General features: G+C 35.4%; 1 protein-coding gene across 13 annotated transcripts in view; it reads right to left on the bottom strand.

Annotated features, from left to right (window-relative positions):
* Nucleotides 1–355: 355 nt before the first annotated feature.
* Nucleotides 356–27,864, bottom strand: part of MYSM1 (Myb like, SWIRM and MPN domains 1) — a 40,949-nt gene continuing 13,440 nt past the window's right edge. For 4 of the 13 annotated variants that reach the window (XM_072730790.1, XM_072730793.1, XM_072730794.1 and 1 more), the window contains 14 exons: nt 24,799–25,571; nt 20,318–20,448; nt 19,108–19,211; nt 17,631–17,708; nt 15,657–15,742; nt 14,444–14,479; nt 12,970–13,024; nt 12,573–12,623; nt 11,790–11,864; nt 10,973–11,161; nt 9,929–10,061; nt 4,708–4,813; nt 4,472–4,529; nt 356–3,452 (listed from right to left, as the gene is read on the bottom strand). In XM_072730790.1, coding sequence (XP_072586891.1) covers nt 3,285–3,452; nt 4,472–4,529; nt 4,708–4,813; nt 9,929–10,061; nt 10,973–11,161; nt 11,790–11,864; nt 12,573–12,623; nt 12,970–13,024; nt 14,444–14,479; nt 15,657–15,742; nt 17,631–17,708; nt 19,108–19,211; nt 20,318–20,448; nt 24,799–25,571 — 2,043 coding nt within the window. In that variant the 3' untranslated portion in view covers nt 356–3,284. The remainder of the gene's footprint in view (nt 3,453–4,471; nt 4,530–4,707; nt 4,814–9,928; nt 10,062–10,972; nt 11,162–11,789; nt 11,865–12,572; nt 12,624–12,969; nt 13,025–14,443; nt 14,480–15,656; nt 15,743–17,630; nt 17,709–19,107; nt 19,212–20,317; nt 20,449–24,798; nt 25,572–27,864) is intronic. The other 9 variants (XM_026006987.2, XM_026006990.2, XM_026006988.2 and 6 more) reach the window with 6 other exon arrangements.

Below are 27,864 nucleotides of genomic sequence, written 5' to 3'. Positions count from 1 at the left end.
ACACTCTTAAGTTTTGGTCATGTCAGTGAAGAACAAGGTTCAAGTCTATAGATTTAAAGCCCCAGGAACTGCAATATTCTTGGTGGTGATGGCAAAGCTACCCCAGGGTTTGTGAGATAAGTTTTACAGGCGACAGAATCATGACTGCTGTTTCTCCAGTGATATCCTTGAGAATATAGGAAGGGCCACCTTATCTTTCAGGCACCATGCCTCCAGCCCACAATACTTTTAAGGCCCATAAAAAATGTTTTCATCTTTTAAATTCAGAAGGAAAAAAAACCAATCTTTTAGATTGAGGACATGTTTATATATAGTATTAGACTCATTTTATATAAATAAAATTGTAGTGAATTAATTTTTAATTTTTTATGGAAGACAACATCCAAGAAGGCAAAAGTGTCTAAGTCCTACATAATGTGGGTTTGAAGACAGTTCAAAGATAAAATAATGGAGGGATGAGGAGAGTCTGATCTTGTTGATCTTATTCCACTGATTTTTCTTTTTTGCATGTTACTTTGGGATTAGATTTTTAATAGAGCTCAGTCTAATATTGCGAAGTACTAGTGTCTATTTCTACTAGTCATGCAAGAAAAGAAAAAAAATTAAGTTCATTATTTTATTGCCATTGTGCAGTCTGAAGAATCAAATCAGAATGAAAATATCTGGATGTTTTCAGGTCCTGTCTCCACTCCTGTAAGCATCACATGAGGTAAGTTTCCCTTTGAGTCTCTGCCCCCTGAACTTCCTATGTTAGTTACACTGTCCCTCAGTTACAGACTTCCTCTGTGCTTCTCCAGCACCCTGGCTCTGACTACCCTAAGCAGCCTAAGTTGGCAGTGACAGGAACGTGGGTGGGCAATTGCAATTTCAAAAGTGTTTCAAGAATATGGTAAGAGAAAAAAAGAAACAGGGAGAATGAACAATGAAGGAGAGAAGGAAAATATCACAGATTATAATGTTCTAAAATTACATGGTCCAGGAAAAAAAAAAGGGGTAAGAACTTATACTAAAATGTTAACCTGTGGTTTTTTAGATAATAGGATTTATATATTTTTATTTATGTTTCTGTTTTTTAAAAAATATTTTGAGATAAATGTACTCTATCATCAAGAAAAAAAAAAAAACACTCAGTATATATTATCTTAAAAATTGTGCTCTCCACACTCTAAACTCCAAGGATTACCGTCTTCAAGTTCTTCACAGTATGGCTTAGGTTAGAAAATATGGTTAGCTACTGGCACATAAGGGATCCAGATTTGAGAACAGAATTTTAAACAATTTCCATTATCTTTTATCACCCAAATTAATCAATATTATAGGGAAATGTCAATCAAGAGAGTTAATTCATACCAATTTCTAGGATATGTTCCCAATGTACAATGAGAAAAACTCATTAAAAGGAAGAAATACAAACGAATCAATTACTACGTATCATAGAATCAGACTTTCTGTGCTCGGAAGGAAAAACAAAGTCATAAAACTCAGACCCATGGATTACAGGTGAAGGGCATGAGGGCAAGACAGATTATGTGATGTTATCACTTCCAGAGAGTGAAACCAGTAACAGAATTAGGATGAGGACTCAGGTTTCCTGACGTTGGTCTACAGCTCTTAACACCTCTAGTCCCAAAGGTAATTGCTTTATAAATTATATTTCATTGTTTATCCTAACTACATATAAAGAAATGCATTTTAGACCTGGAAGGATGTTAAGAAGATAAGTTAGCTCTCAGTTATACAAGAACTTAGAATTAGAGAAGGTCAACTTATATCCACCCCTCCCTTTCCCCCAAGTCACAAGGTTGAGCCAAGACCTAGGCCATCTAGATCTAGCTCACTACTCCCTCAGACACTGTCATATTCTTCCATGGCTAATGATTACAACCAAAAAAGGTAAAAATACAGAATCATATCCAGGTAAGATGTAATAAAACTATTATTAATACGAGTGCCTGAAGAACGGGTATAAATCAGTTCTATGGCTAACAAAATAAACTGAAATCCATTTGAATAAATCAGGCAGCATGATTGCTAATTTTACTTGAAAATGTACTTAAATGTAAATCACAATCTTAAGTTTTGTTGTTTGAAGATGACGTAAAAAAGGCCTTTCAGTGTCTCAGATTCATATATCTGAAAGTAAATTACAAGTGTTATAATTCTCTAGAGCAGAGTTGGAAGATAATGGCCAGCAATCCATTTTCTGTGAGGCTCACGAGGTAATAAGAATGTTTTTTACATTTTTAAAGGATTATAAAAAAAGTATAAAGCAGAATATCTGATAGACACGGTATTTGACCTGCAAAGCCTAAGTTTTTGACTAACTGTCCCTTTACATAAAAAGTTTGCTCACTTCTGTTCTAGATTTAGAAAGTATTTGAAACTGGGCTAGATATGTAGTATGTCCTGGAAGGCTTTTTTGTTTTTAAAATTAAATCTCTGATTTAATATTTAAGTGTTACTATAATTTGCCACTTTCTCCTGATAACATTTAGTAGGGGAAAAAAAATCCAATACGAGAGTTATGATTATCTGTGTCCTAATTAAATGAGGTTTCATCACACATACGAATATAAGTGGACATATAGTTGAAGCTAATTATTTTATGTATCTGAAATCCATATAAAATGTTTCAGCTAGCTGAGAAAATGGCATATCCTGTAGTATTACTGCTATAAAATAAAATGGAAACAAATAGCTATTAACTGAAAAACTGGCAATTTGATTTTCTCCTTTGGGTTTCTTCTCTATGTTTAAGATTTTCTCCTTATGCCTCCCCTGGCCTCCTACAGCTTGTTGTTATATTTATTATATCGATAGTTCTCAACCATGTTAATTACCTTGGTGCCATCCATCCATAGCTCATTTGCAACCATAAGCAAATCTCACCAAAGCACATGGAAAAAAATGGAAGTACTCCTAATGAGACAGAGACATGAGGTACCAAAATTTGGGGAGAAATAAATATTAGAGATACATTCCATTTATCAACCTGAATACAACAGTAAAGCAGACAGCCCTTTGGTCTCCTGCACTGCTTCCTGGCCATGGCTGGTCTGCAGCACTGCAGCAGACCCTGCTTCACACAACACTCTGATAATCACTGTATGAAAGCCAGTCCGTATCTCTTTGTCACATCATTTATGTGGCAAAGTTTCGATTTTGTGAGCTAGAGAAAAAATATTAAAGTTGTGCCACTATTAGCAAAATTACAGTAATTTCAAGGATATTACTTTGAAAGCATGATCACTGTATCAAGATTAGAATGTCTTACTTTAAAATAATTACATTAACAGTTCCTTTGTACCCACAGCACAGTTCTCTTCAGCCACTCCATTCTCCTGCTTGCTTTTATAATTGGAAAGGAATAAATTTTCTATTTGAGTTAAGAATTCTTCAGCAATGAAGCAATTAGTCACTTTGCTCAGAGTTTTCCTCAGACACTCCAAAAGCTAGTTGGAAAGAAAAGTTTTATATTTAAAATACACAAAAAGTATAAGAGGGTTTGCATTACTATCATTATTGTATCCCTTTCCAAATCTCAAATTTTCTAATGTGCAAATAAGAAACAGTCTCCTTAAACATGGCTGGAGATGTATTTGTGATGAATAATCATACAGCCAGATGCAGCAAGTCACTGTTGAGAAATGCTTAGGTTAGTTCCTTTATGATCTTATATGAGGAGACAAACCTAAGATTTTAAGTGTAATGTTTTCTACTTTGGATAAGTTTGTGACTTTCCTTCTTTTTTCTAAAGTTACATTTACAGAGCAAAATAGTCCTGCAGAATAAAAATCTGTGTACATATACAGGACTTGACAACTTCAAAATTAGGATGCTAGAGTTTGATTCCTGAAAAATATGCATATTAAGCTTCCAACAGAACAAGGAGAAAGCAGCTTTAACAGAGGGAGTAAAAAAATCTAAAAAGAAACTTAGTATATTTAAATTTTCTATTCTCAAACTGTTACCAAAAAAAAATAAAAAATAAAAAAGATGTTGCCAGTCTCATGGTCTTTAACTCTTTATACTCATAGAAACAAAACAAGAAGTGAAATCAAAGAATTCAGAACTCTTACTTCCTACCAGATAAATAAAATGACCACTCACATGTAATTATTAGATTTATTCTACCATTCTTAAAAATGATCAATTGTTACGCCTAAATGGAAACATGGCACTTGAATTTAACAAAATGAGAAAAGAGTTCTCCACTACATACAATAATCTGCTAAGAAATTTATTGGCCAACACAAATTTATTCTAAAATAATACTATTTCTATATGCAAGTATGGGCAACAAAACATATTACTAATTATCTCTTAGAAATTAAATTTTTGAAAGGAAAAAGCAATAAAAAAAATACACAGAAAATGTATCTACAAAGCATCTGGCATCCTGGGAAAACACATGAATGAACAGCTTTAGAATCCATGAACAATAGAACCAATTAAAATGAAGGCAGCTTACTTTCTGCAAACAAGTCAGGTCAGAATCCCGGTGAAAGATTTTATCCATAGGGACACTGCTGTTGGAAGAAATATGAAGACAAACTGATGAAACAAATACCTTAAACTAATCAGTTTTGTAATAAACTGTCACTGATGTCATATATCATAGTTTTATATTTAACTTGGGTTTTCTCTAAAACATAATTTAATGAGAAACCCTGCAGATGTGCAACCATCTCCAACCATAGTACATACCTATGGGATAGCCGGTATTTTTCTATTATCCATCTTGTCTTTTCAAACACTAATCCCCACTGAGGTTCTTCCAGCATCTGTTGTACTTCAAATTTATAAGGTAAACCTAGAAGAGCATAAAGAGGCAGACAGACTATCACCAACTATTTCTTAAGTCTGCAATCTCCTTTCAATTACCTAAAATCCTCACCCTCTCGACTTGGCAGACCAGCTGAACAGCACTTTAAACATAGTGGGCATTCATTAAATATTTACTGCCTGGCTGAACCAGGTCCATCAAGCACATTAATGCCAAGCAATTAATAATAATAAAGAAAAGTAAAAGTACCATTTGCATGACAATTATACGTAAGGAACTGAGAGGCAGGATGATCACATAATTTATATCCAAACCAAGAGACTTTTTGAGTGAAAGGGGGCACTGTTAAAAATTGTCAGAAACACGGGCTTAAACTGACACTGAGCTAGGCAAAACAAGACAGTCCATTCCAGTGATTTTTATTTTTAAATAGGTTAAGCTTACAGCAATGCTATAAGGTAGGCAGCATTATTCCTATTTTACAAAGAAACAGGCTGAGACCAGTGAAACAACTTGTTTAGGCTGGGGAAACTGAAGAGCCTGGATTTTAAACACCAGCAAGTCTGCCTGGCTTCTGAGCCCACACTCACTTTACCTCCTTATAGGAGTTAACACCTGTCAGGAAATAGGATTAACTCTGGAGAAGCAGCAACTGCACTAGAGTCAAAACTGTCAGGCTAAACTCTGGAGGAAAGGAGCCCAAGGGGTGGATACCATGCACACAGCTAGAAAGGAAAAATACCAAGGATGAGCCTATTGGAAATTTCTCATATATCCTTCAAAATCTCCCTATAATTGTATTTGCAGTGTATTAAAAAGAAAAGCTCAGGTGATTCATTACCAAAGGTCAATACCATAAAAATAATAGTAAAACTTACATAATGCTTACTACATGGCTACCAGTATTATCCTCTATCCCTGCTTTTTGTTGGGGGGGGGGAGGGAGATTAGGACACTGAGTCACAGAGAGGTTAAATAACCTGTTCATCAGCATATATATATAATTATGAAGAGGCAGAACCCAGGCAGTCTGGCTTAAGTTTGCTATTAACTTTACAATATACTGCCTCTCAACTGGGTTTTTGTCAATATAAGGTTTTTTAAGTAAATACAATGCCAGCAAATCAGAAGGCATGAAGAAAATGAAATGAAAAATACCATGACTAACTTCCTTACAAAACAAGCTTATTTTGTCAATATGTTCTAAAAAGCACCCCTATTTTTTTCATGTGGATCTTTTTTTTATTTCTCAATTCTCCTCCATTTCACTTTTTCCCTCCAAAAACTTGAGAAGAGTGTCACATTACAGCACACAAGCTATTAAGCAAACTCCTTTTGGTGATATTGATAATTTACTTGAAATGCTCTGATTACTTACTAATAAGCTCAGACAACAGTATAATCACAACTTCCTATTGAAGATCTATTATTTGCTAAGCACTTGATACACTAACAACAATTTTTACAACTTCCCTGAAAGCAAGGAAATAGTTTTTTTAAAGATTTTATTTTATGTATTTGAGAGAGAGAGAGCTCACACAAAGGTGGGGGGAGGCAGAGGGAGAGGGAGAGGGAGAAGCTGAGTCCCTGCTGAGTGTGGTGTGGTGATGATGAACACAGAGCTTGATCCCAGGACCCTGAGATCATGACCTTAACCAAAGTCAGATGCCTGCCTGAGCCACCCAGGCGCCCCAGCAAGGTAATAAGTTTTTCTCATTTTACAGATGTGGCAAAAGGGAATGAGAGACCAAGTAATCTGCCCAAGGTAAAATAACCAAAATGTCAGAACTGGGATCTGAATCTAGGCAAGCAACTCCTACTCTTAATGAGAACCAAAAATAAGAATAAAGAATGAATTTTCAGTCTGTGCTGGTGAAAAGCCGTAAAAACACACACACACAAACTATACAGCTTTGTTTGGTATTAAGAGTATTTTTCTAAGTTAAAAAAAAAGGCACTAAAATCAGTACAAATTTCTTTTTGTGCTGAATATTTTTAATACATTAAAATATCAGAAAAAACTAATCACTAAGTATATTTTTTGCCTATTCCAAGTACAGAAAATGCTTATCCATTAGAAACATTTAAAAGACAGAACATGGCTATATACCTAACAGGAAAAAAGAGAGAGTACAGGACAGGAAAGGCAAGGAAAAGAGAACCTAAGTTAAAAGTACTGTAACACAAGGTATCCCTTGTGTGGATGGCTTCTTGAAAATTCTTGAACCAGAATGTTTTCAAATAAGAGCAGAGTGAAGAACCTAGGATTAAGACCTAGTAAGCAGTGTTAAGAGGCATTTAAGAGACTTTGCCCAACAGAACTTTCTGCAATGATGAAAATATTGAATACTGTGTGCTGTCTAGTGGTACCTTATGAGAGCATCCAGTACAGTTCCCTCTCATCCTTTCAAGTGATTCCTGCCCCTGCCTGGGTACTTTCTTCCATGCATGCACTGGTCTATATTTTGCTTAATACTAAATCTGTCCCTTCCACAAATCTCTATAGAGTTTGGCTCCCCATGAAGCTTTCTGCTCTCGGGTACTCTGTCCTACAAATTTAGTTGGCTTTGTCTTCCCTCTGTCACCTCAATTCAGTCTGCCATTCCACAGGTAGGTTTCTCCTCATTGTGTCATACTGGGAAACTCTGGTTAGGTTGGTAAGCTAGGATAATTTGGGGCTCCCCTCATTTGTTTCCCATCTCTCAGCAATATCCCTTCACTGCCTGATGTTGTGACCTAAACACCATTGTCTTATACATTTGTCCAGTTTTATGGTTGTTTCAGATAGGTCTTTGTTACTTTCTTTGGGCCAGAAGCAGAATTCTAGGAACTGAATTTTAAATTTCATTTAATTCTTAGACTATTTAGTAAATAGTCTTATGTAGCTGGTAGCTACTGTATTCTCTGTATACTCTGATAGCATCAGAGTACAGGCTCATTTCCTAAATTTAGCAGACTGTAAGATTTTAAAAATGACTTAAATTGAGAATAAGTTAATTGTGATTACTCCTTTTTTTTTTTTTTTTTTTAAATTTATTTATGATAGTCACAGAGAGAGAGAGAGAGGTAGAGACACAGGCAGAGGGAGAAGCAGGCTCCATGCACCGGGAGCCTGACGTGGGATTCGATCCCGGGTCTCCAGGATCGCGCCCTGGGCCAAAGGCAGGCGCCGAACCGCTGCACCACCCAGGGATCCCTGTGATTACTCCTTTTGTAACTTTTTATAAAATTATATTGGGCTAAAAAATGTTATATACATGTTCAAACTGGGCATTTTGGACTGAAGCTAGTGTCAATACTCTTTGTTCAATAAAAACCAGTAGAGTGCTGACCACTCCCTAGGTGCAAGGCAACTATTAATTAGGTGCTGGTGGGGATACACAGACAAAGAAGACAGTTTGGGCTCTCTGAGGTTCAGATTTTAGTGTGAAATGTCAAATGGATAGATTATACTTAAAGGATAAAAGCACCCTGAAGGCAGGAAACAAGTGTTGCACATGCACAAAGAACAGAGCAACGAATTGCAATGACATGGGGGTAAGCACTACTCTGCCAAAGAGATGGCATCATTAAAGTGACATCATTAAAAGCAATGAAGTTAATTTGTTAAACAAACATTCACTCAATACCTACTTTATGCCAGGCCTTGTGCTAGAGACTGAGGACAGAGAGATGAGTCCAATATAACTCTACCTTCAAGGAGCTCATGAGCTAATGGGGAACAGTATAATGTTCAGTCAGTGACAATATCAAAAAAGGACAGTGAAGGAGAGCAGCTGTGGTAAGGATAGAGAAGAGAAAATAAATATTCCAGAAATGTCATTGTTTCTTCAAGTCTTTTCCTTTCTACACACTTGCCTCTTACATTCCCCTCTTTTCCCTAGTCTGCTACACTAATTCCCTGTCCAGCCAGAGTTGACTGGACTACAAGTAACGTAATTCCCAAAGGAATCAAATCATATGACTGGGCTAAGCCCAGCACATACTTTCTTGGGATAGAATGGAAACGAAGACTAGGAAACCAGTCAGGCACTATAAAGCCTAAACTGAGAGGCCATAGAGAACTGGTAACAAGGTGGTAATTTTTCCTTATTATTATTATTTTTTTCCCATTTGAATGCCACTGTAGAGAAAGCCAGTCTATATTCATACAAGATTTCCTGAGAATAGAGACTTTGTCTATTTCACTTACAGCAGTAACTCTAATAACTCTAGGACAGGCATACCTTGGGTTATTCGGCTTCATTTTACTGCACTTCATTTCACAGTTACTGTGTTTTTCACAAATTGAAGGTCTGTGGCAACCCTATAGTCAAGCAAGTCTATCAGCAACATTTTTCCAAAAGTATTTGCTGACTTTGTGTCTGTGTCACGTTTTGGCAATTCTTGGAATATTTTAAAATTTTCATTATTATTATATTTGCTATGGTGATCTGTAATAAGTGATTATGACTCACTGAAAGCTCAGATGATGGTTAGCATTTTTTAGCAAAAGTACTTTTTAACTAAAATATGTATGCCAGGTAGCCTGGATGGCTCAGCGGTTTAGCGCCGCCTTCAGGCCAGGGTGTGATCCTGGAGACCCGGGATTGAGTCCCACGTCAGGTTCCCTGCATGGAGCCTGCTTCTCCCTCTGCCTGTGTCTCTGCTACTCTCTCTCTGAGTCTCTCATGAATAAATAAATAAAATCTTTACTTAAAAAAAAATAAAGTATATATGTCACTTTTTAGATATGATGTTACTGCACACATAATAAACCACAGTAGAGTGTAAACATAACTTTTATATGCACTAGGAAACCAAAAAATTCATTATTGTGGCATTTAATTTATCATGGTGGTCTGGAACCAAACCTGCAGTATCTCTGAGGTATGCCTGTACCTAACATGGACACTGCTTGGCCCAAACTTTTCCCCACATTGTAATCCTCCAGTGGCCATGGTTAACACCGTAGGGACTTCAATCTACAAGGGGATCACCAAAGGGAAGAGGATGGCTGCACTACATGGTATGCAAACAATTATTCCCTAGTTGATGGGACAAACTTCTCAATCACACAGCCTCACATATGTGAGATTTGAAGAAAGGAAGGCTGAGATAGGGTGAAGTTGTTGGGTGAAGCTGTTTTTGTTGAAAACTTACGATAAGAGCCATCTGAGCTAATTTCATCACTTATAACCAGGCAGGTAATCTGGGAATAAGGTAAAGGATTGTTTTGATTATAAGGACTAACAATCATTCCAATGAACTTTGCACCGCCTCTGGAGAAGTAACTCTACAGTGAAAAGAAAAGTATAATTAGTCTTGACTGCATAAATTTAAAAATCAGTATTTACCCATACCAACATCTTAAACAACTAATGGAAGAAAAAGGAATACAAAGGTGTGTTAAAGACTTTATAGCCAAACAGCAACTAATTGAAATATGTATCATTCCGCACTATTATTTTTCAGGCCAAAATGTGCTCAACCCAACCAGAAATGACCTTTAAAAATTAGATCATGTGGCCTCCAAAATCTGTATTTGCCATGAATATGTTTACAGATTATTTTCACTATAGGTATAATCTTTATCAATACGATAATAATTTATTAACAGCTACCTATAACAAAAACATTCACCTATCCAACATAAACTATCAGAATAAAACAAAACTTTGTTTTTACCAGAGATGTAAAATAGACTGGTACTGATTACTTCATTCATACCTAGACCCTGTCCTAGTTGTTCCCATCAATTATTTTTTAAAGATTTTATTTTTATTTACAGAGAGGGAACAGTAAGAGGGGAGTAGTAGGGGAGGGGGGTGGGGAAGGAAGAGGGAAAGAATCCCAAGCAGACTCCACACTGAGTGTGCAACTTGATGCAGGACTTGATCTCATGACCCTGAGATCATGACCTCAGCTGAAATCAAGAGCCAGATGCTTAACCAACTGAGCCACCCAAGTGTCCCATTCCCATCAATTTGGTTTGTCTGTACTAAATAAAATAGCTGACATCCTAAGTGTTTAAACACATATTACTCTTGTGATCAGAAAAAAATGCAGTTATTTCAAAGCTCCAGATGTAAATAGTATTAGAAATGCAATACTTGGCTAGAAATGCTATAAATACATTTATTTCATAGAAAACAACAAAGGAGGAGAAAAGGTGCAATTATTTACACATAAAACCTACAAGCCCACCTGGTATTTGGCTTGAGTGTCAATATCTCGTAAGGAAGGATTTGGATCAAAGGCAGGATGAGAATGATACCATCCAATAACACTATAGCCTCTCACAGCCAAGGTCTCTGAGGCCTGTGTTTGTGAGACAGGATCCATCTCACACTGCAGTCCTGTACTCAGACTATTACATGGCTCTGCTGCACAGACCTATAAAAGATTAATCCTTATATGGTTACACTGAAATCCTGTTAATTCTATTACTTTAATGTTTTAGTTCTTTCATACAGAGATACAGAAACTTTTTTAAGCCAGTGAAAGTATTTGGCAGCATCATAGGCAGCCTTTAACTGGCAAATAAATAACACTCCAAAAGTGTGATTTTATGTAGGAACTCAGAATCCATTTTTCTACTCAAACAAGGCCGTAATAATAATTATTATTTTTCTAAGTTAGCCCTTATCATATCTGTACATAGTCTTTCAATGACTCCTATTATTTATGATAATGATTACAACAGAGTGACGCATGCCAAGTTTCAATTTGGTGCATGCTTCCTGGCCTCTTAAAGTAGTTGTAGCTTTTTATTGGTGAAGGAAATGAGAAGGCAAAGCCTGGCTGGCAGCACTCCCTCTTTCTTGATGGCAAAAGGAACAGTGCTCAATATGTGGAATGTTAGTTTGCTCCTGGGAATATCTAACACATTTGCATAGTCTCATTTATATCACAGGTAAAAGTCTGTATTTTAATTATATCCACTGAAATCTATAAAAATATTTGGTATGGCAGCAGGACTAAATAATTTTTAAAAATTATTTTAAAACAAGAGAGAACTTACTTCAACTACTTTATCAACTTCTGAGTATCTTCCTCCTAATAGACCAATCACTTCTGCCATAGAAACATGAGCATGCTAAAAAGAAATATAAAATAGATTTAGCTCAAACATACAAATCCATCTGACAAAAAATCAGAATAAAACTCACTTATCACAGAAGAGTCATCTATAAGTATGTTAACTATGCTTTTCTAAAATAAAGTAGCATAGTAGAGGAATTAGATGCTAGGCTCAGTGCAAAGAAATTTAGGATTTCAGATTTATCTTCACTGCCAGCTGGGAAGCTTTGAACCAAATATTCAAATACTCCAAGATACTATTTTTAAATTTAAAAAAGGAAGATACCATTTGTTTTCCTTACTCAGGAAAGGTATCAGAAGGATACAAAGTAAACTGTTCTGGGTCCTCCTACAGAAAAACACCCTAAACAAACACAACTATTGGAGGTCTTGGTAATTTAGTGCCAACAAGGAGCCTCCCAATTGTAGGAGTTGTGCTTTGTTGCAATTATCTAAAAGGCAGCAGACAAAGGATATCAGAAAATGAATATAGGGTTAATGATGATAAACAGTCTGCAAAACTCACATTAATTTATTTTCTCTAAAATATGGAAACATGCAATTGTTTGGCTTTTCTCCAAAAGAAAAGACTTATTTTTAGATTCCTTGTAAAAGAGGATAGTTAAGATCCAAAATACACGTCTTCCATACTCCCTCTTAAGCCTGCAATAAAAATACACAAGAATAGAAATCAGAGTAAGTAAACACAATAGATTATCCTTACCAAATCCATTATTAAAAGTGCTTCTGAAGCCACTTTCACCTGAAATGGCTCCTGAAATATAAAAAAAAAAAAAAAAAAAATGGGGGAGCATAAAAATAGAGATTTTGTTTTTCCTCACTGGAACGTCCACCCTTTTCTCCTTCACCTGTCACACCAAGTTCTCATCACCAACCAAAGCTCAGCACAAGCCAGAGAATTTTTAATAAACTATCATTCAAAATCCTAGCATGGAAAAATTCTTTAATTTCCCAACTGTATCACTCATTTGACCCTTAATGTACTTTGCCTTGTCCAATCTTTCACATATATATATGCCTCGCACACACAGAAAAAGAAGAAATACTTCATGCCTGACGGGGGCATTATTTATGGCCATTCACTAATGCATAAATAGTACCTGCTTTTCTTCACTGAAAAAATTACAAGGTATCAGCTGGAAGGGATCAAACGAGCTGGAAAAGAAAACAAAATCATTTCTAATATAATTCAATAAGAAGATCAAGAAAATAACATTCATTTAAATTAGAAAATATGTATCAATAATCTAAACCCAAATTTTCAGAAAGATATTAAACTAGGAGAATTTCTTAGGACATTCTATACAACCCTTTTGAGAGAAGCACTGGTTTTTTGGACTCAATAAAAATATGGGAAATAATAAGACCTTTGGGAGAAAGCAATTCTGTTGTCTTAATACCCAAAGAAAAGAACATTATAATACACACAAGTGTATTTCAAAAAACTGGAAGAAAATGTAAACAACTCTAATATGACATGGGAAAGAAAGTTCAAGAAGGATGGAAGTTTCTCAAAAATACTTGTAAGTACAGTTAACAGCACAGAGTAGGGACTCAATAAATCTTTGCTGAATGAATAAACAACAAGCAGTTCTGTTAAAGAAATTAATATATATATATATAAAGTTATATGATAAACTCTAATTTTACAATGAAAGAGTAAAAAAAGACAAAAAGAGGAGAACACAAGTAAGGGTAGATACAAAAGCATGTGTAAATCTAAGAGAAATGTTACAAAAGCTTTAACTGGTAAAGAGCTGGGGTTTGAGAAAGATATTAGGAACGATTAACAAGGCTTTCTTTAGGCTATGTTCAGAGAAGAAAAAACACAAACAAACAAGGAATATGTTTATATTAACAGGACTGGAAAAGAGCAGGACTATTTAGTTCCCTTTCTACCAGAGATTGTTAGTGCTAGGAAATCAGACACTTTGTAATCCAAGTTCCTAGAACAGTGCCTGATACATAGCAAGCACTCACAAATATTTGTTGAATGAAGGGAAAAGATCCCCAAATAAAAAAATGCTTCATCAACATAAATAAAAAGAATAGACAGTATATACATCCCAGAGAACTGAAGCATGATGTGAAACCCCACTGATCTTGTTGGAGGGACTTTAAGGAATGGAAAAATTATTGGAGGGCTACAAATAGGCAGTTATCGGGCTTGTTTTTATTTTATTTTTTTTAGAGAGAGAAAATGCATGTGTGTGTGAAATGGGAGGGGGAAGGGGGATAAAAATCTCAACCAGGCTCCAAGCCCAACAGTGAGCCCAATGTGGGGTTCCAACATGGGGCTCGCTCTCACAACCTTGAGATCATGACCTGCTATCGGTGCCCCTGGACTTGTTTTCAAAACATGGGAAAAACAGACTTTAGAAGCAGAGAGTTAAATATTGAGAAATTCTGTAAAAGATTATTAAACAGCTGATTTTGAGCCTTTACCAAATGAAGAGGTGACTACTAAGAATAATAATAATGATCTATGAAAATAGAAGTAAATCTAAATTTTATTTTTGATAGGACTGATCTGCTAGAAACTAGCAGACTCATAAAGATTCAAATATATTTTACCTGAATATAAGCAAGACATCTGCTAAAATTTTTCTTCTGCGTAAGATGAAAAGACACGGGTTAACCATGGCAACGTACAGCTGATTGAACAATGAAGTCTGAGCCTTACATTTATCTCAGTTAAACATTTTATTTAATCAGTGGCCAATGACAAGAGGTAAACTTACTGAAATGCTGATGATTCAAAGTTATGAAGGCAAATATGAGAAAAGTGGATCTGGATTCAGAAAGATCCTGACAAACTGGAACGGGGACTTGGGAGTCACAATAAGTAAGTCTCACATTTAGATTCAGAGAATCAAATGTCTAGATACTAGATGAGGAGTCTAGTATTTCATAAATTTATTTTTTATTGGTGTTCAACTCTAAGTTTTAATTTTTATTTTAGAGAGGTGATATATAAATAATATGATGGTCAGCAATGATTCCTTAAACTAACTGCCTAGATGTAAATCACAGCCTCATCACTGACAAGCACGGGCAAGTCACTCAACCTTTTTTGTGTCTCAGTTTCCTCATCTATAATGTGGAATGATATTAACTACTGCATAGGGTACTTATGAGTATTTAAGGAGTTCATATACACGAAGTGCTTAAAGAACAGATAACAGAGTTAGCTATCATAGCTACTATTTTATAAATGAGGACTGAAGGCTTAAAGCTTTATGTAACTTACACCTAGGGACACACTCCTGGTTAAGCATTAGGGCTCTTTCCATTGAAAATGACTTAGTAGCATTCCTAGATAATCTTGTTTTAAAAGGGACACTGACAAAACTATACCCTATTCAATGGGGCATCTGCAAAAAGTGAGCGTCTAGAAAATCAAGACATTTAACTTATTTGGTGACCTTTACTGTTACACGTTACAAATATTAGATTATTTAAGAACCAAAAAACCTTGCTAACAATCAGCACCAACCAAAGAAAGAACTAATCATTTCATGAGGTTACCTGTTTAAAATATCTAAGGAGTTGAATGACCACTTGTCATAATTAAAGCCCCTTTAGAACATATGTTGGATCCTACAGTCACTAAACCCACATAAATTTAAAACTTTTGCTCGAGATCTTCCCAAATTGATAATCAGTGAAAAAAAAATATTTCAAAATGTTAGTATTTTTCAACTTAATATAATGTTATAGGAGACATTTTTTCCCATGCATTTCCTAATCATTTGTGGTAAGTTAAAAAAATTATATAATGGTATACCTTTTTGTTGGTCTTGGTACTTTTGAGGATTTGACAGGTTTACATTTTTCCTCTTTTCTTCTTGCCAATTCCTCAGCAGAAAGATGCTAAAATACAAAACACCAGTTGATCAGAGTCCATCAGCCACTGAGAGATAGAATTAATAAAAAACAAAAACAACTCTTAGACCATATTTAAGGGCATGTGAGAACGAGATTGACCATGTTCAAGTAGATGTTATGTCCTTCTTTCTACTACCAAATTGAAATGCTAGGAAACAGATAAAAAAATTGTTCCCCAATCTACAACCATACCAAACTTAAAACTTATTCCTTCTCTTGTTTTGCTCATTTCAATTAACGGCACCACCCAGGTTCAAAAACCTCAGAAATCACCTGAGTCCCTCCACTTACTTAATCACCAAGTCCTACTGTGTTTTCTTCCCCAAGCAGGAGACATTGTAATATAATGGTAAAGAGCACAGATTCTGGAGATAAAAAGCCTGGCTCTGCTACCCACTGGGTGACCCTGGCCAAGTTACTGAAGTTTTCTGTGCTTTAATTTCCTTACCTTTCACACAGGAACACAAGTAGTAATAACAACAATGTTCTGGTGTTATAGAGATGATTTAATTAATGTTTATAAAATCCTGATAATAATGTGAAGTACAGAACACATCTTTTATCCCACTTCTATTACCACTCTTTACACTCCAGCCCAAATGAACTAGGCATTTTTTCCAGAATATGTCTGATATTTTTTCCCCATCTGTACCTTTATTTAGGCTGCTCCCTTAGCCTGGAATGCCTTCATGCACTAATCCTCCTGCTTATCCTTCATGTCACAGATAAAATGTCACATTTTCTGTGACACCACCTCTGATCACACTCTTTGGGGGAGACCTGATACTTCCCTTATTTTTTTCAAGATCATATTTATTTATTCAGGAGACACAGAGAGAGAGGCAGAGACACAGGCAGAGGGAGAAGGCGGCTCTTCGAGGGGAGCCCGATGTGGGACTTGACCCCAAGACCCTGAGCTGAAGGCAGATGCTCAACAACTAAGCTACCCAGGCATCCCAAGACCTGACCTTTCTTAAGAACAATCTTATGGAACTTATCACAGATCATCTTTCCTACGAGAAATATAAGTTCCTTTTAGGCAGGAACCACGAATTACTAATGAGCCGATACTGGTGCTTAGGCGTGAGGTTGGGGGCAGGGAACAGGAAAGAGAGAAAGAGAACTTTTTTTTTTTTTTTTTGGCACTGAAACCCAGGAGAAGTAACATTTACTGAGTAACTGGTATATGCAAGGCTTATTAAGTGCCGAGTACTAGGACCTCCACACATTTTATCCTACTTCCTTCACTTAATTTTCACAACAGTTCTTTGAGAGATATTATCCACACTTTATAGATAAACCTGAACTTTAGTGGTTAAGAAACTGCTCAAGGTAACAAAGTCAGTAAGTACCCATTCACAAATTTTTTCCATTCTACTGCACTAGATGTTCACAAATAAATTATATAGATTTAGAATACACACACACACACACACACACACACACACATTCATTGCCTGTGTTTCTCTTTAGGATCAGTTTTTATAAGAAATACTTTAATATTTGTAATTTAAATTATGTCTAAAGTGTAGGACAAGATTTTAAATGCCGTATTAAAACATTATCCTACAAATGTTTACTAAAATGAATTAGGCATACTAACTTCCTGGCACCTTGGCAGGTATTTTTGAGCTAGAACTAGAATGCAGAGGTAGATAATTAAAATTCAGGAAATGAATCAAACGCCTAGTCTGTACCAATGCCTTCTATTTTGTTGTTTATTGGTGATTTTTAGACAAACAAATTAACATGGGTAACATGGGAAGGATACATACACATACAAATGAGTATAATATATGTGGCATTAAGATATACAAATGTTAATTGGCAGGTTAACTTTTACTGATGAGCTATTTGCAAAGGTCAAAGTTACCTCAAAGGTTTGTCCTTCTAAGTCTTTTGCATCACACCAATTTCCCCATGGGTCTCGGACCCTACGTCTCCTTGTGCGCTGTGGTAAGATTAAAATAATGCAAAAGGTAACAAGATTAACTTGGAGAAATCACAGCACAGTAATATACAATACCAAAATGACATTTTTCTAAAAATCAGTTAATTTTTTCTTAAAATATTATAATCTCTGATTAGCAATGCATAACTAAATTTTTACTGACTTATTTTTAATAGCACTATGCTCAGAAATAAATCAGTAATGGTCCTCTCAAGTTTACTTAGATTTCTTCTTGAATTTTCATTTTTCTTTACCTTTAGGAGCTAAAATACTAGGACAAAAGATATTTTTAAGACCAAAAGAACCATCAAGAAAATGACTTCCCTCTCAACCACTTGTGGTAGAAAGCTTCCAAGAACCCACAGCAAGAAGTAAAATAATGACAACTAGAAGCAAAATAATTATTTCTCAGGCTTACAACGGGAAAGATTGCCTAATGGATAGAAATAATAAAAAAGCACAAAGTTAACTGACTGGATTACTAATACCCAGTTGTGTAAACCTCAACACTGAAGCCTTTAAAATGCACTGGCTCACAAGCCAACGTACAAATAGCACTCCTTCCAGCAACTATATCTAAAAACATCCTTTCTTACTACAGTAAATCTAAGTAGAAATGGTTTATGGCCTAAATACTCTGAGAAAAATACCCACTTTATTATGGACACTTTTCTTCATTTGCCTCACTTATTACCAATTCAACCTATTTTATTAGTAAAACCAATGAGGTTTTTTAGAGGACTTGTAGGATCATTTATTTTAAAAATCAGATTCATGAATTTTAAGATATTTAAAACTCAATAACCTCAGGAATTAAAAAAGAAAGACTACAATAGTTTGGATAGCTATTCCAAAAAGCTGAAACCTAAAGTTCAAACTTTTAAACAAAGTAACTGGGCAGCTCGGGTGGCTCAGTGGTTTAGCGCCGCCTTCAGCCCAGGGCCTGATCCTGGAGACCTGGGATCGAGTCCCATGTCAGGCTCCCTGCATGGAGCCTGCTTCTCCCTCTGTGTCTCTGCCTCTGTGTGTGTGTGTCTCTCATGAATAAATAAATAAAATCTTAAAAAAAAAAGTAACTGAAAGAGAAAAAAAGAGCTTAACTGTATAGATGTAAAGACATGCTAGATAAAGAAACTAGAACAAAGCAGTCTAAGACCATGTCGCCAGCAAAGCACAAGGGTCTGTCAGTGAACTGAGGGCTTTTTTTGTTTGTTTTTTGCCTTTTAACATGAAACTGAATAGGAACCAAGAAAGTGAATGGCTATGGTGAAATACATGAGAAAACATGTTCTTCTACTAAATGCCTATTTGTTAAATCATTGGTGAGAAGGAAGCACACCTTACTCAACAGGGCAAGGAGCAATTTGAAGAGGTCTCTTACCAAAGGGTGGCTGCTTACCATAGATTGCAGCCGCTGTGCAAGCTGGTATGCTTCGACTGTATCTTTTCGGTCTCTGACTCGTACTTTGTCAACTGGTTGCGGCCTGTTGTATACAGCCTGTTCTATTGGAATTCAGGAAAAACAATCAATTATTTTCTGAAACTCATTGGTTAACTAGGAAGACACATCTACACAGATGTAAGTTGTAAGCCAATTTCTAAGTTTTGTTATACCTGATCTTCTAAGCCTACTCTACAACCGCTTGGAAGTCCTCATGTAAAAGTAATGCTCTTAAGGAAATCTCAATAAAACGGGGTTTTTGTGAGATGGGTAATTTAATTTCTAATTAAATGAGTGCTAAGCCCACTCTTCTGAATTCAGAGGTCTAATGCAGAAAACACAATTTTTCTTGTGTGACTGAGGAAGCTAGGAGATCTTAGTTCTCTTGACCAGCCAGCCAGTCCCATGTACAGTGCTTGGGGAAACAAAGACACTGAAATGAAGGACAGACCACAGGGTAGACTCTTAATTTTCTCTCTTTCTCTCTATGAAATAAAATAATTTCTGATAGGAAACTTTCCGGTTAATGGCTTCTCATAGATATATCATAGAATATACTCTTCTGAAACCATGGGTTACAAAGTTCTAATTACTTTATTACTTTGCAACTATGGTTATTATCTTTCTTCAAAATGTTCTGTGTCACGTTAATTCAATAAAAGTGAAGAATATATTTAAAATCATGCATATTCACTGACTTTAAATTTGAGAAAAACTAGGGTGAAAGAAACTTTCTTCCATGAAAAATATTTTAGCACTTTTATTACATTTAAGTGTAGAGGCTCATAAGTTGTTTTCTTTAAACACTGCTAGACAGTATTTCTAGCATTAATACAGATTTCACAAATTAAATGGGCTATTACTAGAATTTCTTGAAATTACTTTTACTTGACAAAAAGCTGCATTGTTATATTACTTCTACTACTTAAGTAGACTGAGTATTTTTCCTTATATACCAATTTCACTGTAGGTTATAGGAAAATATAGTTTAATCAACAGGAATGTCTTTAAAAAACTCAATAATACATTTACTCCATAATGTTATAGCATCTTTCTGAATTCTCTATCTATACTAAATCTGCTTGAATTCTAATCATGAAAGAAGTTAATGGGTACTCTAACGATAAAAAATGTTGAGTAAAAGATGTTGTTGGGTTTTTATTTTTACCACATCCAAAATTGATTGCTCCTATCAACTCGAGGTATGTATGAATCCGTCCAATACAATTAACATCCCCACAGTTCTTCAGGCCAGGACGTACTGAGGTCTTATTTAAGTATTTCGGTTTGCATATCTCCCTAATTAAGAGATGGAAGTACAGTTATTTTGGATAAATAAAAACATGAAAAAAAGATTTCTGGGGATTACTTTTAATATTTGAAATATCTTAAAAATTTACCCCTTCTCAATTGGTAAATGTGTAGGAAGAACAATGCTAATACATAACACCCAAGTGTACTTTTTCCTGAAATATCTTTAAAAGATAAAATAACATACGAGTATAATGTGACTTTTATTATACGAGTATAATGTGATTTTTATTATTACTTTTTTTCCATATGAAATGTAATAGACTCCAGGTATCCCAGGATTTTAAAATTAGAAGCTTTGTCTATAGATCCAAATTCAAGCCTCAGTCTTTGAATAAAAAGGGCACTCTGATGATATATCTAAAGTATTTAACATCAGGCTTTTCTAATTTTATATATTACTTAGGTTCATCTACTTTTACTTTGCCGGGCAGTATCTTTTAGCTATAAGCTACTTTATAATGCTTAAAAGGTTTATATTGGTTTTTAAACATTAGGCAAATAAATATCAAGTGCTTACTCTCTGTGGAAAACAGAAATACATTTACAGGATTTCCAACGAATCAAGAAATGCCCAAAGACTATGAAAAACTTAAAGTTTACATAATAAAAACAGAGATTTACTGAATATACTTATTGTACCATGGTATATAGAGTTTAAGAGTAACGAAGAACTTACTAACAGTAGCAAACAATTACTGAATGCTGTGTCAGTACTAATAATTATACAACTTTAATCCTCATAACTCTACAAAGTACATTTTACTATTCTTTAGAGATGAGGAAACAAAAAAGCAGAGGGATTAAAGTATTCACTTACAAAAATAAAGTCAAGATTTACGTACAGACATTATAAACCAAGTATTCTGATACATTATATAACAGGTATTTCTTATTTACTATGTTCTACAAAAATTTATTTTGCATCCTACACACCAGCCATTGTTGTAGGCAGTAAAGATACAAATATGAATATAAAGCTCCTAATTTTACATGCTAATAGGACAATATAATGAATAATATGTACTATATATTATATATTACTATATATTAATTATATTAATTATATATATTACTATATAAATTATATATATTACTATATATTATTATATTATTATATATAAATAAAACAATGTCAGGTAGCAATAAGTGCTAGGAAGGAAAAAAAAAGGATAGGGGATAGAGACAACTAGGGACCGACTATCTTAGACAGGATATTCAGTAAGGCCTGTTGAAGCAGAAGCCAAACTTAAAAATCATAAATTCTGGGGATCCCTGGGTGGCTCAGCAGTTTAGCGCCTGCCTTCAGCCCAGGGCGTAATCCTGGAGTCCCAGGATCCAGTCCCACGTCGGGCTCCCTGCATGGAGCCTGCTTTTCCCTGTGTCTTTGCCTCTCTTCTCTCTCTCTCTCTCTCTCTCTGTCTTCATGAATAAATAAAATCTTTAAAAAAAAAACATAAATTCTACAGACATTCAGGGAAGGCAAAGTTATTTGTGATGTGGGAGGGTATCGGAAATTTCATTGAGGGGCACTTGGGTGACTCAGTCAGCTAAGCACCTAACTATTGGTTTCCACTCAGGTCACCATGATCTCAGGATTGTGAGATTGAGTCTCGTGCACTGCCCTGATTCAGTAGGCAGTCTGCTTGGGAGCCTTTCCCTCTGCCTTTGCTCTTTCCCTCACTTACATGCTCGCTGTAAAATAATAAAATCTTAGGGGGGAAAAAAGAAATTCCACTGAAAAGCTGAGGTTTCAGTGTGTTTTCACTTCACTTCAGTGTGAAAGAAAAGGAAACAAACTGCACAAATAAAGGCAAGAAAGCAGGAATGAACATGGTATAACTGGCTACCAGAAGTCTATAGGAATCTAAAAACTATTAATTTAATTAAGGATCACCCAACTCAAAAGTCTTTAAACCGAGCTCAGCACTAGTACAGTGCTGAACAAATGGTAAGGCCTCTAAAGATACCTGTTCATGATTCATTTGGGTCATCGTTTCCCATTTAACAAATAGAGTGCCTCTGTATTTGCTTAGACAAGCATTGCCCTAAGCACTACGGGTGTTAACAATGAAAAAACAGAAAAATCTGCTCCTGTGAAGCCTGTATTATTATGAGGAGGAAAGGGGGAGAAAGGAGATACAATGTACAAATAAAAACATAATATTTTCAGTAGTAATAAGTCCTACGAAGATAAATAAAATACGGAGTAAGAGAGTGAGAGGCAGACATGTGAACTATTTTATTTTACATAGGGTGGGGGTAGTGAAGTTCTCTCATTTCCTTGGAGCAGATCTGAAGGAGACAATGAAGCACAATTCATCAAGATCTTTGGGGCCAGGTTGGGGGAGCATCCAAGGGAGAGTGAAAAGTCTGGGTCAAAGACCTGGATGAAGTGTGAAAATACAGAGTCAAGACTGCAGACCCTGAAATCACCTCCACCTAATGTGACCTTGAACAAGTTCCTTTTCCTCTTTGAACCTCACTTTTCTCATCTGTAAAATGAGGGCAAGGTTGTCAAGAGGACTGGGATTGATTTAAATACATTTACATGCATTCCATAGGCATTCAATAATAATGGTATTGGTTACCTTAATAAAACATACTTCTAAACAGGGAGTCAGTTGCATGTGATTTTATGGAAAGGATCTTTTAGCCACAAACAAATCTAGCAGGCCTTTTTATTTTAAAACTTTAACTCTTCTACTTTTTTTTTTTTAACACCACCTCCAGTCCCCTCTTCTATTTCCGAAAAGAATAGCTTTGAGTTCCTGTTCGAAACATTTTTCTTTCACTGTTCTGCTAAATCACCATACTGAAAACAACATTTAACTGGTTTTATGAACTAAGGCCAGATTAGGAAACTATTAGATTAGATTAGGAAACTACTGCCTTATCATTTATACTATCTATGTAAATTATTCTGCCTTATTGGGAATCCAAAATTCAAATAAATCAAATTGATTAAAGTACTATTAAGTCACTCATTGATGATTCATGTAGATAAAAAATTTCTGAGTTATTATTTTGAAGTTCTTCAACTTTGGCCATTCATCCTTCTATTTCTTTTTTTTTTTTTTTTTTTTCATCCTTCTATTTCTGAAAACAAAATTCGATACCCATAGAGATCTAATTTGACTGATCTTCTTCAACAGTGTGAACAATGTGAAATAATGGAGAGTGACTGACAGAGCTGAGACCTGCACACAGGTCCTTCTGTCAGTAACTGGTTGTATGATCAAAGGCCCCTAAACTTTGCCAGACCACAAAATCGATTAGCCACACAAAAAAACACCACCTGCCTATTTTATAGGATTGTTGTGAGGAATCAAACATGGAAAAGCTTTCTGTAAACTGTAAAGCCTATGCAAATATCAGTTGTTCCTTGTAATTATTCTTTCATTTGATACCCCCTGTACCCAGAAATTTTACTTTAGCCATCCCAAGCATCAGCAAGACAATCACATGTCAAGAACAAGAACAAAAATCTTTCATTTAGAATAGAGCTATCTTTAAAAGCCAAATTAATATTGTGGGAGTAATGAAGAGTACTGATGTAACAAGCCTGGTTACATGTTTTCCTTTGGCAAATCTTCCTAGGTTACAGCACAAGTCCTCTGTAAAAATGGCCCTATGCAACTCAGTATCTCCTGAAGCAATAACAATTATGAATGTTTGATAACATCTTAATTAAACTATGGAAAATTCAAATTATTTGCAAAGCACTTAGGCTAAGAAGGTAGGAAATTCTTTGGTTTATGCCCTATCCAATGCTAAATAATTCAAATTTTGACAATTTAGAAGATAAATGTCCCATATCAGAAAAATTCCTGTATCCTGATGAAGGTGGATGAAGGGATTATTAACACATTATGTTACAAGTTCAAAGCTGAAAGCACCTATGGAGAATGGTTTCTGTAATCTAGCCACATTTAATGACTGAAATATATCTGTCAACAAAATTTTCTTTTTGTTCTTACAAATACGTGATAAACTAGGAAAGATGTTCTCCCCCTTTATCTGGTATAGTAGTGTTTTCTGTTTCTTCCAAATACTGTCCTACGAAACTGCTTCTCAAAGCAAATTATCCCTGTTATCCAGGACCAATACTCTTAATGAACAGACAGATGGGTTGAGATAGCTAGAGATAACAATATTTACCAAAGCTTTCAAAGAAAATTTCACTATGAGAAATTTTAAGTCTTGCCTATTAAAATATATTCACATGTTCAAGCTCTCTGTATCACTAGGAATGTAAAATTCTGCATAGGCCTAATTAAAATATTCTAGAGCATGGTTAAGCTTTAAAACAGTATCTAAAATATAGTTCTTCCTTACCACTGATCCAAAATGTAATTCCTAATTTTCAAATAGCGTTCTGGTGTTTTAGCATGGCGTCCCTCAAAAAACTCAGGAATTGCTTGTTTTTCTTCTTCTTGAATGGTATTTCTATCTATTTCTACTTCTTGTTCTGGTGGCTTAAGCTCTTCTTCCTCATGGCTCTCGTCCTCCATTTGATAGGAAGAATGAAAAAGCAATTCATTATCACTCAAGTCTTTCTGAACTTCACAAGGCTCTGGAGAAGACAATGGCCTGGCATGATCCATTATTCCACTTCCATCATGTTTTTCAGAGTTTTTCATCATTTTATTACATTTCTGATCATTTAATTCAAGGGACTTTTTGTCACTAGTGTTCTGTGTTTCAGTCCAAAATTTACTTCCTGAGCTTGAGAGTGCTTCCATCTCTCCCTGCTTTATATTCTGAAAATATTCCTTGGAAGATTTAGATACAGAATCTTCTTGGTTGTAAGAAGCAATAAATTCCCCTTGGCTGGATTCATGACTTATACTACTAGGAATGTTTAATAAGACATCATTGCTAGAATTCTTTTGGGGAGCTTGAGAAGTCAACTCATCTGCCTCATCTGTGATGTCTATTTCTTCATCATCAGATAACTGCTCAATTTTTATAGCATTCAAGTTGGGATCAGCACGTCCCCTTAGATCTGATGGCGTCCATGCCTTTGTGCCTTCACCTTCATTTTTAATCTGAAGATCACTGCTGCTCTTTTGATTTGGTGTTTCCTTCTCTGGACCATCTAATTTTACCTTATTAAAAATCAAGATAAAAGCCCCATAATATTAATATTTTAAAATTTAACTACTGCCATATATATAATAAATACAGTATTATTAAACTGAGTACATGTCAATGGTATAATTATACCTTTATTGTGCTTTTCTTCTAAGGATTTACAACTGCATTTTGAATGTAAAATATCATTCCAAATTTCCATCAATATATTTTTGACTCATTCATGGCTGGGTGATTTTATTAATTAAATAATCATGACCTATTTACAACTACTATTTTGTTTTTCAATATTAAGTTTAAAACAGGAATCTGGCTCAGAACAACCACAGAGAATGAACAACTGTCATACTAAAGTATTCTTTAAGGTATTAAAATATTTTTAATGGCTAATTTCTTAGAGTATCAGATACCTCAGCTGATTATTTTTTATAATGCTAAACAGCATTATAACATATTAAAGGAATCTGTCACATATCTTTAATTTAGTAAATTAAATTCATCTTTCATTTAAATTCAGATATACAAGAAACAAATATTTTCAAAGGTTCATGTAATGTAGCTGCAGTATTACACAACTAACAATTTAAGGCATGAAATTATCTTCTTTATGTACTTTTATAACATAAATATCTAGTCATGGAAAAGAAAATGATTGTCAATGAATAAAAATGATTTAAAATAAAATCTTTACATACAGTTTTTGAAAAATCTTGTATATGTCTGGCATACCCAAGGGAGGATAGCTCCTAAAAGAGCTTACCTGCAGATCCTATATCACAACAGAATCCCAGAATCTACTACTTAGAAAACAAAAAGGTAGCAGGAAAGAAAAGGAGTTTTGGACACGTGGCCTTGGAACACCCTTTAATGACCTTGCTATTTACTTGAAGTCTCCTGTTTTAACCTTAAAAATTCAGGTAAGATTTGTATTATATTTTGTATGAACGTCTCCTTTAGTATCATGATGTCTCCTTTCCCCAAGTCTTTAAGTAAAACTGACACCCCAATATGTTCTGCATGTTCCAATCTGAGTAGGAATAGGAGTAACAGGAATACGGAATAGGATTAACCAAATTAAGCTTTATTCTCTTCCAGAATACCTTAACTTTGCCCGACTGCCTTGAAAATGCTTTTGCTTGGTTAAAGAGGGAGTAGATGATTAATATTACTTACTTCCTATGCTCAAATGACACTAAATTATCTAAATCTTGTATACAGAGAAAAACTCATTATTTGCATTAAAAGAAAACAGCAAATTTCACTTAAGACCCTTTCAAATTCGGGATCCCTGTGTGGCGCAGCGGTTTGGTGCCTGCCTTTGGCCCAGGGCGCGATCCTGGAGACTCGGGATCGAATCCCACATCAGGCTCCCGGTGCATGGAGCCTGCTTATCCCTCTGCCCGTGTCTCTGCCTCTCTCTCTCTCTCTCTGTGACTATCATAAATAAATAAAAATTTAGGAAAAAAAAAAAAAGACCTTTCAAATTCTATATAATTCTGTTTCCAGAACTCAAGCAGGGAATATATTAAAAATTTCTAAATATCGAAACTACGTGGTTAAACATAGCACAGATTACTTGAAAGATTAAAGAACTAGACCAGGGGATCCCTGGGTGGCGCAGTGGTTTGGCGCCTGCCTTTGGCCCAGGGCGCAATCCTGGAGACCTGGGATCGAATCCCACATCAGGCTCCCGGTGCATGGAGCCTGCTTCTCCCTCTGCCCCTCTCTCTCTCTCTCTGACTATCATAAATAAATTTAAAAAAAATTTTAAAAAAATAATAAAGAACTAGACCAAATATAATTATCCTTTTCTGAATCCTGCAACTTAATGAAGTTTTCAGATAATTCCTCATAAAAATTATAAAAGTTTCATCACCGCTATTAAATAGATTTTAACATCATGTTAGCATTTATGGCTCTAAGCTCTAATCACTCCTAAAAACTACAATGCAAATCTTTGGACAGAAGTTCTGAGGCTAATCGGGGCTCTCTTCCTCTTCGGAGGCGGAGAGCCCGTTTGCGCAAACGTCCAATAAACCCTCTTGCTAATTGCAAAAAAAAAAAAAAAGAAGTTCTGAGGCTACTAGGATGGCCCGGGTGCCAAGAGATCATGGCCCAGCAGAGAAGTGAGCTGAAGCCACAGATCGTGGAGTCCTGAGAATGTAATGGAAGCTGCCGCCATGAAGATGGAGCAGGAACAAAATGTTCAGAGTAGGAGCCAGTCCAAGCTTTTGGAACATTCAGCATCAATTTTGTTTTGGAGCCGTTAACCTCCAAGTAAAGTCCAGAAATTTCCCCAGCCTGTCT

This window comes from Vulpes vulpes, chromosome 12, assembly GCF_048418805.1.
Source record: "Vulpes vulpes isolate BD-2025 chromosome 12, VulVul3, whole genome shotgun sequence".
Lineage (NCBI taxonomy): Eukaryota > Metazoa > Chordata > Mammalia > Carnivora > Canidae > Vulpes > Vulpes vulpes.
The sequence above is the reverse complement of the archived record's forward strand: the minus strand, read 5'-3'. Positions and strand labels throughout refer to the sequence as shown.